The 13,730-nt window shown below is 34.8% G+C and overlaps 2 protein-coding genes across 2 annotated transcripts; both read left to right on the plus strand.

Moving 5' to 3' along the window:
* Positions 1-669: 669 nt before the first annotated feature.
* On the plus strand, positions 670-4,929 carry LOC117324302. The gene is made up of 2 exons (XM_033880089.1): positions 670-754; positions 3,444-4,929. The coding sequence occupies exon 2, from the start codon at positions 3,519-3,521 to the stop codon at positions 4,656-4,658; it is 1,140 nt and encodes a 379-aa protein (XP_033735980.1). The 5' UTR covers positions 670-754; positions 3,444-3,518; the 3' UTR covers positions 4,659-4,929.
* A 4,413-nt stretch (positions 4,930-9,342) lies between these two features.
* On the plus strand, positions 9,343-11,610 carry LOC117324303. The gene is made up of 2 exons (XM_033880090.1): positions 9,343-9,595; positions 10,171-11,610. The coding sequence occupies exon 2, from the start codon at positions 10,279-10,281 to the stop codon at positions 11,389-11,391; it is 1,113 nt and encodes a 370-aa protein (XP_033735981.1). The 5' UTR covers positions 9,343-9,595; positions 10,171-10,278; the 3' UTR covers positions 11,392-11,610.
* The last annotated feature ends 2,120 nt before the right edge of the window (positions 11,611-13,730 follow it).

Raw genomic sequence — 13,730 nt, forward strand, 5'->3', positions numbered from 1 at the left:
TACGATACCATTTATCCAGTACATTATGTATTCTCATTAATCATTAAAAAAGTATCTGAAATCTTTTGGATTATGGTTAAAGGATGAATTATGTAAGTTCTGAATATATCAAAATATACAGCTTATCATCATAGTTACTCATAAACTGTATTTATTATAATATTTTCCATAAAGTTGAGATATGTTGTCTTTCAATTTCAAAAGACATGCCTATAATTATGTCAAAGTAGATATGACGTAAGCAGATATTCAATGGTACGACGGGTAACTGAATAACAAGACGAGTAAGGTGGTCAAGTCTTCGATCTTAAAAGGTGTTCAAAAAGGGGCACATGTAGCTTGCCTCAACCCTGAGCGAATCAGAGCGACAAAAGAATTGATTCCTACTTAAGAGTCAGAGACGATTTCATATGCTAAACAAATTCCAAGTTTACTTCATTTTCGTCCCGACAAATCGGTTCGAAAAAAACTCTGACATGCATTCTTGAAAAGATTATTTAATCAAATATTATCGATGGATATTTGTCTCCCAGTGCTCCTGTGCTGCATAACCTCTCCTTTTAGGGTGTATGTATATCTCACAAGGAGAAAAACGCAAGCTAGAGCACGCAGGTGATACAGAAATGACTTTCGAGACAGCCCCCATGAATACATTGATTGATGACAAGAGTTTGCATGGGAAAGGCCCATACGAGTTAAGACCTTCAACAGACCGGGAGATTTAGCGGACACTTGTTTACTTGCAATTATACAGGTAAGTCATCTGTTGGTGTTATTAGAAGAAATGATTTTAAATGTGTCTGTGAATGTAATGTTATCTTAAATGACATTTTTCTATGTGTTTTTCTTTGTTAGCGTTTAACACCACATGTCGGGATTAACTGATGTAGTAGAATTGATGCAGGCATGCCCTCAGGCGAATATTATTCTCTAGTCACTGTGTGTGTATGAAATGACCTGTCTGTGTATGTGATATATATAAAGACAATGCACAAACTTACCTTAGCACATCCAAATTTATATAATACAATTGCAAAACTGTTATTAAATTGAAGCAAATTAATTTTACTGCTATCTGCTAAAATTGCAAATGAAATGTAAATCATCGTTTACGCCCTGAGTCCATTGATTTAATGAATATAATTTCCCGGTGTTTGTGGGATCTGAGCATGTGAAATATTCATTTAACTTTCAGATATGAAGTAAAACATTGATAAAGTCTGCAGCAAATGATTTATAGTTACATTGTTTTTATTTCAGAATGTATAAAGAAGGCGCATGTTAGACAACACACTTAAGCTTTATAACAAATAATGTTGTAAAATTGTGTATGTTTTATTGGAACCATAAATATAACCCAGTTTGAAATAGGTTGGGAATTCGCATGTATCTGATGTTAGCTTTCAACGAAATTCTAAGTAAAAGGAACAATTCAATATACCTTTAATCCAGTATATATATCACCTAATATTTCTTTTTTCAATATTCTTTATGTCATATCTGGTCACATTGAAATGTATTCGGTCAAACACAACCGGACTAAACCATGATAAAATGAGAAAGAACCCCTCGGTTATATTGACATCCACAAATTCCATTTTTTGAAATAGTTGACGTGACGTAAGCCTCCCTAAACTCTATAAAATTTCGTTCCTATGAAAATTCCGTGTCATTTGAGAATGGCCACAAAATCTAACTAAGTTTTAAGGGGAAGGGTGATAGATTATTAACGATCTGTTTCAAAATCTTGTCTAAATTTAGAGAAAAAAAAACAACATGCATACTCTTTATTAAAACCGTCTCTTCCATGGAAACTGGCATTCTCAAGAATAAATCCCGATTAAAGAGATGTTACTCGAAGTTAATATCTACTGTGGCATGTTCTGATGTATGCAAGTCACCAGCAAAACTAATCCAAAACGGCTGCCCCCATGCTATTTATACGGTCATATTTCATCAAAAATATAATATTAATGAAAAATATTTTTTTCTCTTCATCAGGGGTGTGGAGAAAATCCATTCATTTGTTATGAACTGAACTGTATACATGGAGCATGATCATATCAAAATGTTGAATATTTTCAATTAAAATACATATAGGAGAGTTTTAAGTCATTATTGAATATAAAACGAAATTTGAAATAATCATTTCTGAAAAGAGACATCTTAACAGAATTTCCAATAGACCTTTTTAAAGCTCCTTAAAGCTACATCGTATCTACTGTGGTTTTAATAAAATTATTCCCCGACATCTTTTTATTACAAAATTATTTTGAAAAGAATTTCGCACTTTCCCAAGCTAAAATAGTCTTGTAAATGCATCATCTGGTTAAGACTTTCATTTTGATCTTGCATTCACACAGACAGTTATTCTAAAGATAATTAATACAGTCATTAAGGTTGCATCAAAATAATTTATTCGCGGCGGTTGATTCTAAAGTACCAATACGTAAAGGTTTTATAATGGATTCCTGATACTCAAAAGGAAATATAAAACCTTTGTTGGCAATAGTATAATAAGATTTTGTTTATTGTGGTTTAACTCGACGATAGCATAGATCGCTCGGTGTACACTTTTCCCTTGTAAAACGAAGAGATCTAAGCTTTTGCTCTCTCTTAATGAAAGCATAGGAATCCTAATACCTTTCTCACGACAACTGCGTTTACGTGTAACAGTAAAACCATGCATTAAAGCTGAATGGCCAACGTGTGAGACGCAATATTACTGCACTGATCGCTGAATGTATGAATATTTATTGGTTAAAAGTCATAAAACGCACAAACAACTGGTATCAATCTCATACAACTTTTCAATCTGCTTCAGTCAACATTGATTCGAATTTATTTTCTTTTGCTGCATACTGGGCGTTTGTTGTTTAGTATCAATGCAACTTCAGCGAATTCATTAATTTTTTTTGTAATTTCATTTTGAAATATTTTGTTTTAACAGTAATGATTTACCTTAAATCATTTTATCGAAAATACCATAATCAAATCGTTTTCTTTGCTGCATTTTCAGGTTTTGAGTGGGTAGAAGTAGTCATGATTTGTAACACCCGCATAAAAAAAAAAAAAAAAAAATACACAAGACGCTGTTGCGCTTATATAGATGCAGACAGTTCAGTAAAAACACCAGAAATAAAGCAAAACATCAAATTATATGTTTTACGGTATTACGTTTTGTGGACACTCTAGTAGTTGTACATGTACAATGTACATTGGATTCTTATAAACATAGTTAAATCTGATATCTATAGCCTATGCTACATAAAAGGAAGAGGCATTTGTAATTTATGTGCATACAGTACTAGAACAAAACTGACTATGTAATAAACACGTTATACGGTTTTAAGTTAGTGGTACGAGTTTGTATCATTTTTGAGACGTAATAGCTGTCGATATATAACATAATCCAATTTTTCATTTGATGTTTTTTTTTTCAGGAAAAATGTAAGACAATGGTGTTTTATAAAGAAGAACCCTAGCAGGAAAAAGCAGGTGAGACTGGTTGAAGTGCCATGTCAAAAGAAGGATTGATACGGAAGGTTTTGGCGGTCGTAGCGGTACTTGGAGCGATTAATCTGTTTGTATTCCTTGTATCATGGAAAAGACTAAACACAAAACCTCAATGTTCATTTACTAGTTTTCTACAAATGTCTGCGAATTTCATCTCTAGTAATGGTCGACGCTCTGTAGCTGAACATCTACCAGATTCCTGTTCTCGCTCATTTCTAGACCAGGAGGAATCTTCTATCAACAACTTCCGTAAAGCCATCAGAGATTTGATTCACGAATGCAATTCAAGGAGGCTATTGTTATCGCCACATCGGGAAATCTCAAACCAGCCAATTCTCACATTATTTACGTCATGGAAAGACGAAAAACATGTGCAAGAAGTTCATAAAAAAACATTAGCGAACTGGAGCAGATTTTTACCAAAGTTTAACCTGGTTATGTTTACAAATGATAGTGTTGTGTCGGCTCAAGCAAAGGATTATGGGTGGACAACGTATCCTATCATGCATCACGCCGCTGGTGGCGCCCCGGTCTTAAAGACCATGTTTCAGACTGTCATATCTAACATAAACTCAACATTTTATGGCTATGCCAATAGCGATATCTTATTTACAGATGCATTATCGGATTCCCTTTATTTGATTGCAGAGAAATTCAAATCTCCGACATCTGTGTTTATATCCGGTATCAGGACAAATGTAATGAATGTATCCCTAAAAGAAGCTGCGTCATTTCCAAATATAGCCGCAGCAGCCACGGTACGTGGCAAACTTTTCGAAATCCATTCTGCTGACTACTTTCTTACAACAAAATGGTTTCCATGGGCCGATATCCCCCCACTTGTGATTGGTCGACGCGCTTATGATAACTACATAATATCTCATGCGCGAAAAATTAAAGCTACCGTCATTGATGCGACGGAAACAATTCCTGCCATTCACCAGACGACAGCAAAAGGCAACCAGGAAGGTATAACACGTCCGGATGCAGATTACAACGATCACTATCTTGTCAGACTTGGTATTACTCCAAAATACGAAAGCGGATTCGTAACATGTGCAGAGTGGAAATTGTATGAGTCCCTTTGCGGTGATATAGACATTATTCATAGACAATCATTGCCAAAATATTGTGTTCAGTAGTTAACTTTATATGTTTTCTCTTTATAAGAATTTATCGGTTCATTCTAGACTGATAGCTATTGTGCTTTCACTTATCAGAATATCCACATGTTTTTAGTTGCATACAATGCTAAAACAAGCTTATATTTTTACGTTGTTTCATCTTTTAAATTGGAAGTACGTGTATACTTTTGTATTATTTAGTCTATGACAATGCTTTATTGTGCCATGTTTGAACTGTATCCCATCGAAGTGTGATCTGATAATATAAACATACATTATTACTTTTGTTGCTCTTAGTCAAGAGATTCTCTTCATAATGCCAAATGCTTTCATATAAAGAAAAGAGTATCTAAAAAAAAGAAAGAACGAAAGAAAAAATCTGAGCAGATTAGTGAAACGTTAAAACTAGTAGGCAATGCTTATTGTCATTACAAACTAGAAAAAGCTGAAGTTTAAGAAAAATGATACATTAGTAAACTTTCATCTGTTCTCGTTGATACGTGTAACATGGCAGTTTCTAGTGAATTTGTTCAATTGTCATCACTATGACAGTTAACTGTCCTCTACCAGTAAATCTCACGAAATAACTTATCAGTTATGAGTAACATTTACTCATAACGAACATTTCCTATGTTACGAAGAAAATAACATTCAATGTGTTTTGCGGCGTTGGTAACAACGGCAGCCGTGGTTTTGTTCAATACATTTTACGTTTTTAATTAATCGATATATCCATAATCCACAATGTCCGTCTCAGATTAACTATGGTTGTCAAGCACAGCGGAAATTGACACAGATTTAGTAGTGACGTGGTCAAATGTTGGAAGTGGACGCTTCAGCCATTTCTTGTTAGCATACTTCGTTGAGAAGTTAAATATGCATCCATTTCCTCAATATTCAGTTTAGTTTTTGACAAAATATTCTCTTAACGTTAAAAATATTCTCTTGACGTTAGCTTTTTGTGCAGATACCATCGGGTTACATGAGAAAACGCTAAAAGGCGTTGCTCAGTCCTTGCAAAATGGCGCAGTCTAGTTGACGTTCCGATTACGTCATAAATAGACGACGTCATTAATTATGGTACCGATTTCTACACTTAATCCGCTGAGAATTTTTTCACTGCGTATACGCTAATTTATTCTCAGTAGGACTATACTAACCTGAAGAAAGGAGGGAATGGGTTCCTATTGACATATGTCGTACAGCCAATTATTGTATGGAGTCATATGGAGACTTTCAGTATAGCAAAAAACCTAAAAGGTATGTTGTTAATAACCGTTAGCACATGACGTCACGATAACAAAGTGTTAAAGACCTCCAACCAACAAGTACGAATTATCGCTAAATCTTATCTCTAGCTTAACAATAATTTAACAAAATCCTTTCATCAAAACCTTACAGTCAAGAAAACGAAATAAATCGTTGTTAAATATATAACATACCATGGGTAACATAATGACAGATAATCTAGCCAATTCCCTTTAGGTAACAACGTTTTACATCATAAAAAACAGTAATGATGCCAACACACTTGCTTACATTATATATTCTCGAATCGGTGCATTTAGAGATGGCGTCGGCGGCCATCGTTTATCGTTTATCAGGCAACGACAATAAACATAAACTAGACATGGAGTTAGGATCTGTCTGCGATGCATATATTTAGTGACCTCAAGGTTGCAGACATGTTAATCTAATATCAATATTAGCCAGATAAGACTAAATACCGATATTGCTAGTACAGATAGGGGAGCTACGTGTCTATTTCATTTTCATACCGTAACAAATGAATACTTCAATCACACTGCCAAGTAACCTTATTGTCACAACAGAGCGGATGATGTAAATATAGCTAAGATACAAAGAATGAGTTAAGAATTCAAATTATAAACTACGTCTTTGATATTTTCTATTTCATTCTTAAACTCCTACAACACCAAACTATCCCAATTTTACTGTAACGACCTTTGAACAGTGTGATATATGATCCCGATACATTGACCAGGGGAACATGGGGCTATAAATCTCATATAGAACGTGCAATAAATACTACAGGAGATTTCATTTTGTTCAGTACCTAGGTTAATTCTACTTCAGTCTCCAGATAAGTCTGACAGATGATAGGTGATGTTTTCCTTTCCATCAAAGACAAAGAAAAGCAATCAGTGCAGGGCCAAATCTCCCACACATTACATTAATGAGTTTCATTTTAGTTCAGATTTAGAGTATATCTTAAATGATGATCGAATTTCCATTTCAAAAGAGATACTATAAATGCTTCCGGAAGCTTACATTTGAGCTACATTGAGAGGTTTGATTTCATCGGGAATAAACACGAATACAAAATGTTATTTAAGTGATATTAGTTAACTTTTGAAACATCAAAATATATTTGTGTTTTGTGAATATCAAGATATTGGTAAATCCCGAAACTATAGAAACACCGTTATCTGGACTTGTCAATATAACAAAGTACATGCTAGAATAGAGCATTAGAGAAAGAAGGAAAGAAAATACTTCACTTTGCGCTCTTTAACATAATTTTTTATTTAATTATTTATTTTTTTGCAAATGTTTTTTTAAGATACTAAATAATTCATTCGCAACACCATGCTACTCCATATGTATTTTTTAATGACCCAGCAGGACATGGTCCTTCTGATTGTTGCCAAAATATTCATTAACAGCATGTCTGACGTTAATAACACACCTAGAATTTAACTGAGTGAATGTGAAAGTTAATACATGAAGAAGTCCAGATAGAAAGACATTACTTGCTTGTCGTAATAAATTTGGTATGAAAGAGAACACCAGCGTATGCTAGTTGAGTTTGGTAAATGACAAGTATAGAAATTGACATAAAAAGAATCAATAGAAGTGATCCGAAATGTAAGAGAATGAAATATCTCTTGGTGCTAAAATACCATACTACTATGTACCATTTCATATAATCAAAAACTTTATCCATGCCATATACACCTAACATCACCTGTTAGTGATACCTAGTGCATATTTCGGACAGTTTCGTTTTCAAATCATATATACAATGTATATGGTACCGACGATGATAAAGAGCCCATTCTGAGTAAAACCAAACAAACACAAAACAAAAACAAAAACAACCAAAAACAACAACAACAACAAAATACAGATTAGGTAGTAATTTAATACTGGGTCCCTTTTAGAGAGCAGACAGAAAATAGTTAATGTCTAATTTATAAAACGAATATCATTGATTAACACTTAGTCACTTTGGGCGACATAAAAAGTTCAGTTAAGAAACAAGTACACGGGTATTGAAGTCCAACTATAGGTGTTTAAGCATTCCTTCTGAACTTGATAAAGTCGGTCTTCTATTTCTCCTAAAAGAGTAACAACCAGGACCATATTACTTTCCTTGCTATGGATTTCCAATTAGTTTGTATACAATTTTAGTAATCATATCGCTCAGAAAATGAGGACACCGTAACGTAACCCTTTGAATTAACATTTATTCCCAATGTAATTAAAATATAGTCTCATTTATAATTAAGATAATAAAACAATGTGTGTTTTATGTCATATATAAAATCATATATTGGGAGCTAGCATTTTATGTCCATAATCATTTTGTTTTGTGGTGATCAAACATCTCAGTACATGTGTACTCATTTTTGGGTAACATGCAGGTCCTGCGCTTTTTCCTGTTTAAGTGACATTTGAGAATCCAAGAATCGTAGAAGGCGACTTATGTGAAGGTGCAGTGGTATAGGGTAGTAAATTTTCCCTGTACAATGTATAATGTACTTTTTAGTCAATTCTAAAACCAATTTCCTAGTTGCAACACTAAGAATCTTTTACTTTTACCTTTAATTCTCTTGCTTTCCTTTCTTGTGTCTGTTTCTTCCCACATCACCGTTGTCATATAATTATAAATGTAGTGGGAACGTTAAACATGTCAAGCCACTTACTTATTGCAAAAAATTTTAACATTTTTTATTCGACTTTGGTATATCACAGCCAGTGTATGATTTAAGGGTGGCGTTTCGATGACTACACTGTCACCTTCATCAGACAAATAACCAGTAATTGGCTTTGGTATATCACAACCAGTGTATGATTTAAGGGTGACGTTTCGATGACTACACTGTCACCTTCATCAGACCTTTATTGAAATGTCATCCAAAACTGGTTTGTGATATACGGAATTTAAGTCCACAATCATACTAATTCAGACAATCAATAAACATGGAGAACATACTTTATACCCATGGAAGCTATCGTAATGGTTGGTTTGGAGGTTTTATTTCCGTATTCTATCAAACAACATCAAATAACATCACAATGACAGTGGCATATTTTACCATCTAATAAACATATTGTTATCATATAACTGACTTGTTGTATCAGGATTCACATACAATGAATAAGTTACATGCTGTTTAAATTAGATCATATACTATTGGATAAAATATATAAGATACATTGCTCTAAAAGTCATTTTATAGGCATTACATATTAATATTATGTATTATATAGATTATTTAGGAACGGGATAGTCATTGATCCTGGAGAAAATATTACCCTGCTACACTTACAAGGTGTTGATACTGACCGTATTGGCCGTAAAACGGTTTTACAGACGCCCCCTAATTCGGAGAAGAAAGACGTCAGAAATTCCCGATGATTGACGAGCTGCTCCGTCCGCCCTTCAGATAAAAACGACATCGGGCAATCTAAGACACGTAAGCTGATTACAGGACCGGCTCCCCTGACTCTGAATCGATTTGTATTTCTGTTTTAAACAGTGCCTTCCTCTTTTATTATAAACGATGAAAGGCGACAGAACACAGGGACAGTCGTTGTAGTATACACAATGTTATAACAAGGAATACTACAATGTGTTTGGCTGTTACGGTGAACGTGGCTGTGTATAAAATACCTGGAAGGCATTACCTACTTCCGGTTAGAAACAGGTACAGTATACAAAGGCATGTACACATTATTTCTTAACTATTTTGATAATATTTATTATACACACATAATACAAAATGTTTATAACTAGCTTTGTAATGTTAATTATACACATAATATTTTATATTCATAGCTATTTTGATAATATTTATTATACACATTTAATCCTAAATATGATGTTTGTTATATGTCCCGGTTGTGTAGGATGCAGTGTTAACTATAACACCGGACATACATATATATTCAACACCTGCATTAAGGATAAATGATTTCGTAAGTTAGATAATTAATTCCTCTTTCATGATTCGTGTATCCATTGAACAATTTTATTTTGCATTAGCTCTAAATTGAGATGTTTTAATAATTGTTCTCAGTCTCATTCATGATTGCCCCTCTGCCTCTGTAAGGTGTCTCCGAGTCTGTGCCTCTCTTGTCTACGTATATATATCATGTATATGTAACTATCAAACCGTCCGTTTGTCCGTCCGTCCATCATTGTCCAGTATCCCTTATGTGTACCATATGTGATATACGTATAACTGCGAAAGCCATTGTATCTTTCTGATTACTACTTCAGGTTGGACGGAGCACATATCTGAATTCCACAGTTATCCCAATGAATTTCACGCCTAGCCTGATGACGTCATCACACGTGATATAAAAATATCTCCAGTTTCGTGCCGCCATGGATAAATTCCTATCCGTATTTGCAATTCTCACTTTTTGTACAATAATCATCGCAATTATCAGTATAATTGCAATGAAACAGAATCGAGAAGTCATCAGTATCTGTAACATGGACGACTATCTTAAAATAATGACGTCATATATATCGCATAGAGGTGTTACAAAAATTGAAGAGGAACTTTCCGAAAGATGTCTACAGGATAAACTAAATCCAGAAGAGGTAAAGAAATTCCGACATTCTTTGAGTAATATGATACAGTCATGCAATAGCATTAAAAGCGATATCAGAAAAACGATTCGTGAACCAATACTGACCCTGTTTACATCCGTAGATCCTACACATGCTGAAGTCACTTTACGTACGCTACAAAACTGGGCATCATTTATGCCTTACATAAACCTTGTTATGTTTACAAATGATGGCCAAATTACGAAACAATCACGTGATCACGGATGGACAGTATTTCCGGTGACCCACGCTGGAATTGACGGAATACCAGTGCTCAAGACTATGTTTCAGCAAGTGATAAGGGAATTCAGCACCCCGTACTACGGATTTGCTAATGGCGATATACTGTTCACGGACACATTGTTAGAGAGTTTGTCAGTCACTCGAAAATATTTCAACCATGACGAGAACGTTATGCTAACTGGAAGAAGGATCAACGTTCCGCATCTGACAAATAAAGAACTGGTTTCTTATAAATATATGGAAAAGGTGGCAAAAGACAGAGGTGAATTATTCGTTATTTCATCAGAAGATTACTTCATTACAACAAAACATTTTGCATGGCACAGCATTCCTGATTTAATTATAGGAAGACCAGCCTACGACAACTGGATTGTTGCGCATGCGCGATGTAATCATATTAAAGTTGTTGATACGACTAACACAATTCTAGCCATTCACCAAACTACTGATAAAGGAAACAAGAATGGGCATGCGCACAAATCCGCAAACTATAACGATGCACTATTAATCTCATCACGGGCTCCGCGTGATTACGTTAAGGGGTTCATAACGTGCCCGGAATGGTACTCATATGAAAATTTGTGTGGTGATATAGAAATTACAAAACGACTGGCCATTCCCCTGTCATGTGCATGCTGAACCGATATTGGTATAGTTCGAGACTGTTATTTTCTTAAATAAACAGTAGTGGCTATCGGTACGATATACATCTAGACACCAAGGAACATTTTATTAGCGTATGGATAGATGACAAGGTTTTTTATGCATATATAATTGGGGATGGGGGCTGGGGGTGGTAAGTGCTGGGGGATATAACAGGTGTTATATAGAAACAATACCTGGATGTAATAGGATTATGTGGCAGTTTGTGTGTTTGGTTGGGGTGTGTGTCGGGAGGGGGAGGGGGGGGGGGGGGGGGGGTATTAGGAAGTGTTTAGAGATACGCATTATATTTAATTGGAGTGAAGTTCAAATGCAGTTTTATTGTTAGATGAAAACCTGAGCCACCAGAAATAAACATGTGCTCTGGCGAAAGGACCTATGCTTTTTTATTTTCATTCGGAGATCATACGCGCTACCAACTTAATGTTTTACTACGTGTTTGTGTATTTTCGTGCCTTAAGAACCTTGAACACATTTTCGTGTTGAAACCTATGTCTCAGTATTACTCGCGTGATAACCTTTTTTTATTGTTTCCTTTTTATTTTTATTGTATGTACATTTCTTTAAAAATAAAACAATCAATTTTACGAATTCTTCTTGATTGATACATTTTGTGTGCTTGTGTTGATGAAATTAAAATCTCTCATTATCCTTACATGGAAATATTCATTGTTGAATTTTGATATTAGATTAAAAAACTGATATAGTTCTTCAACATTTTTTTCTGCGTGTTAAGTTCATATATGCACCCTATCAATATGCAATATTTAACGTTTATATTAAATTTTGTCCTTTCCTTGAATGATGAATTCATATTTACGTCTACAGATTTGAACTCCTCGATGACTTATAGTGCAACTCCTCTATGGAGCGAATCAGAATTGACATCTATAAACATATACAATGGTTGTATAATAAGTTCTAATCGGTAGATACCAGCTGTTTTCATGTATATTTTAGTTACACTTATCACCTGTATATCTTTCTCTGAGTAACTTATTTGAGATTTTAGTTCAACCAACTTGTTTGGTAGACTATCTGTATTGGTATATGGTTAACTGGTAATCTCGGATGATCTGTCTGCTCCACGGAAGTCCTGGGTGGACAAATTCCTCCGATTCTTCATTGGTTTTTCATTTTCCTGTTCGGCTGTCGTCAGATCATTGCTTTTCCTTACAGCATTATATACACCTCCTTCCTGAGTTCTTTAATAATCCCGAAAGGCCTTTTTTAGTTCAGGTGATCCAAACGAAACTAAAAGGTGGCCTTCGAGATTTTGCTGCATCATCTGTTTTGTTCTTTTGGAACTTTCCCAGGCGGATAACTTTACTGATTGTGCTCTCCTTTGCTTGGAGTTTTCAAGTTAATTTAAGTTAAATTTTTTTGTATGAAACTTTTCATCGGCCGCTTTGCTTTTCTTTTAATGCATATACTATTAAGTTGTTCTCTCTCATTTTACTTTCGCTTAACTCAGTAATGACATCCTGAGTTTCCGTGCTAGGTTTTTATGTGTGGTCGTCCTGACTTATTGATTCCCCTGATATTAATGAGTATCGTACTAGCTCCTCCTTTAATATTTCCCTCCCTCTTCACATTTCTTGGCCATTGATTTTTCCAGAATTTGATATCTGTCCTCATATTCCGTCATTATTTCTTTAAATTTCTCTTCTATTTTGATTTCTTTCAGACAATTTGTTTCCACTGATACTTGACAGGGAGCACATAACCATATTGAGTCTGATTTGGTTAATATTTCCTACTCCTATTCATGTCTTCCAAGACACGCTATAGAAAACACCCTCTGCATCTCTGACACTGGGCTAACATAAATCTCTGAACATACTTAATATGTCCAGGTCACGTCGACCAATAGAGTATTAAAACGCTTCTCGGGTGATCGTGTTGTTGATAATGATCTTAATCCTTCACTGGCATTTGCTTTAGTTTGACCTCTGGCGACCGGAACCCTCTCATTGCTAGGCATTATGCCTGAAGGAATCCCTTTCCTATAACGATCTCGAATTTCTTTATAAATTGTCAATAATTGCCCTTTCCAGGTGAGTGCATAAGTATATGCAGGTAGCATCATTAGAAACAGCCGAAATCTTCAATTTCCGCTGTTCACTCGTCGGAGCGTCTAACATTTGCAGCCGTCGCCATTAAATTCCCTTTTTCCTTTTTTTAGTAGATATTTAAAATTGTTTTTTAATAAAAAAAAAGTTCAATGTAGTCCTGTAGTATCTTATTAGCTTTAGTCATGTAGGTATAATTGACCATCAGTAATTCTAATAATCTAGTTGCGGACTTAGCAAAAG

The sequence above is a fragment of the Pecten maximus genome, chromosome 3 (assembly GCF_902652985.1).
Source record: "Pecten maximus chromosome 3, xPecMax1.1, whole genome shotgun sequence".
NCBI lineage: Eukaryota > Metazoa > Mollusca > Bivalvia > Pectinida > Pectinidae > Pecten > Pecten maximus.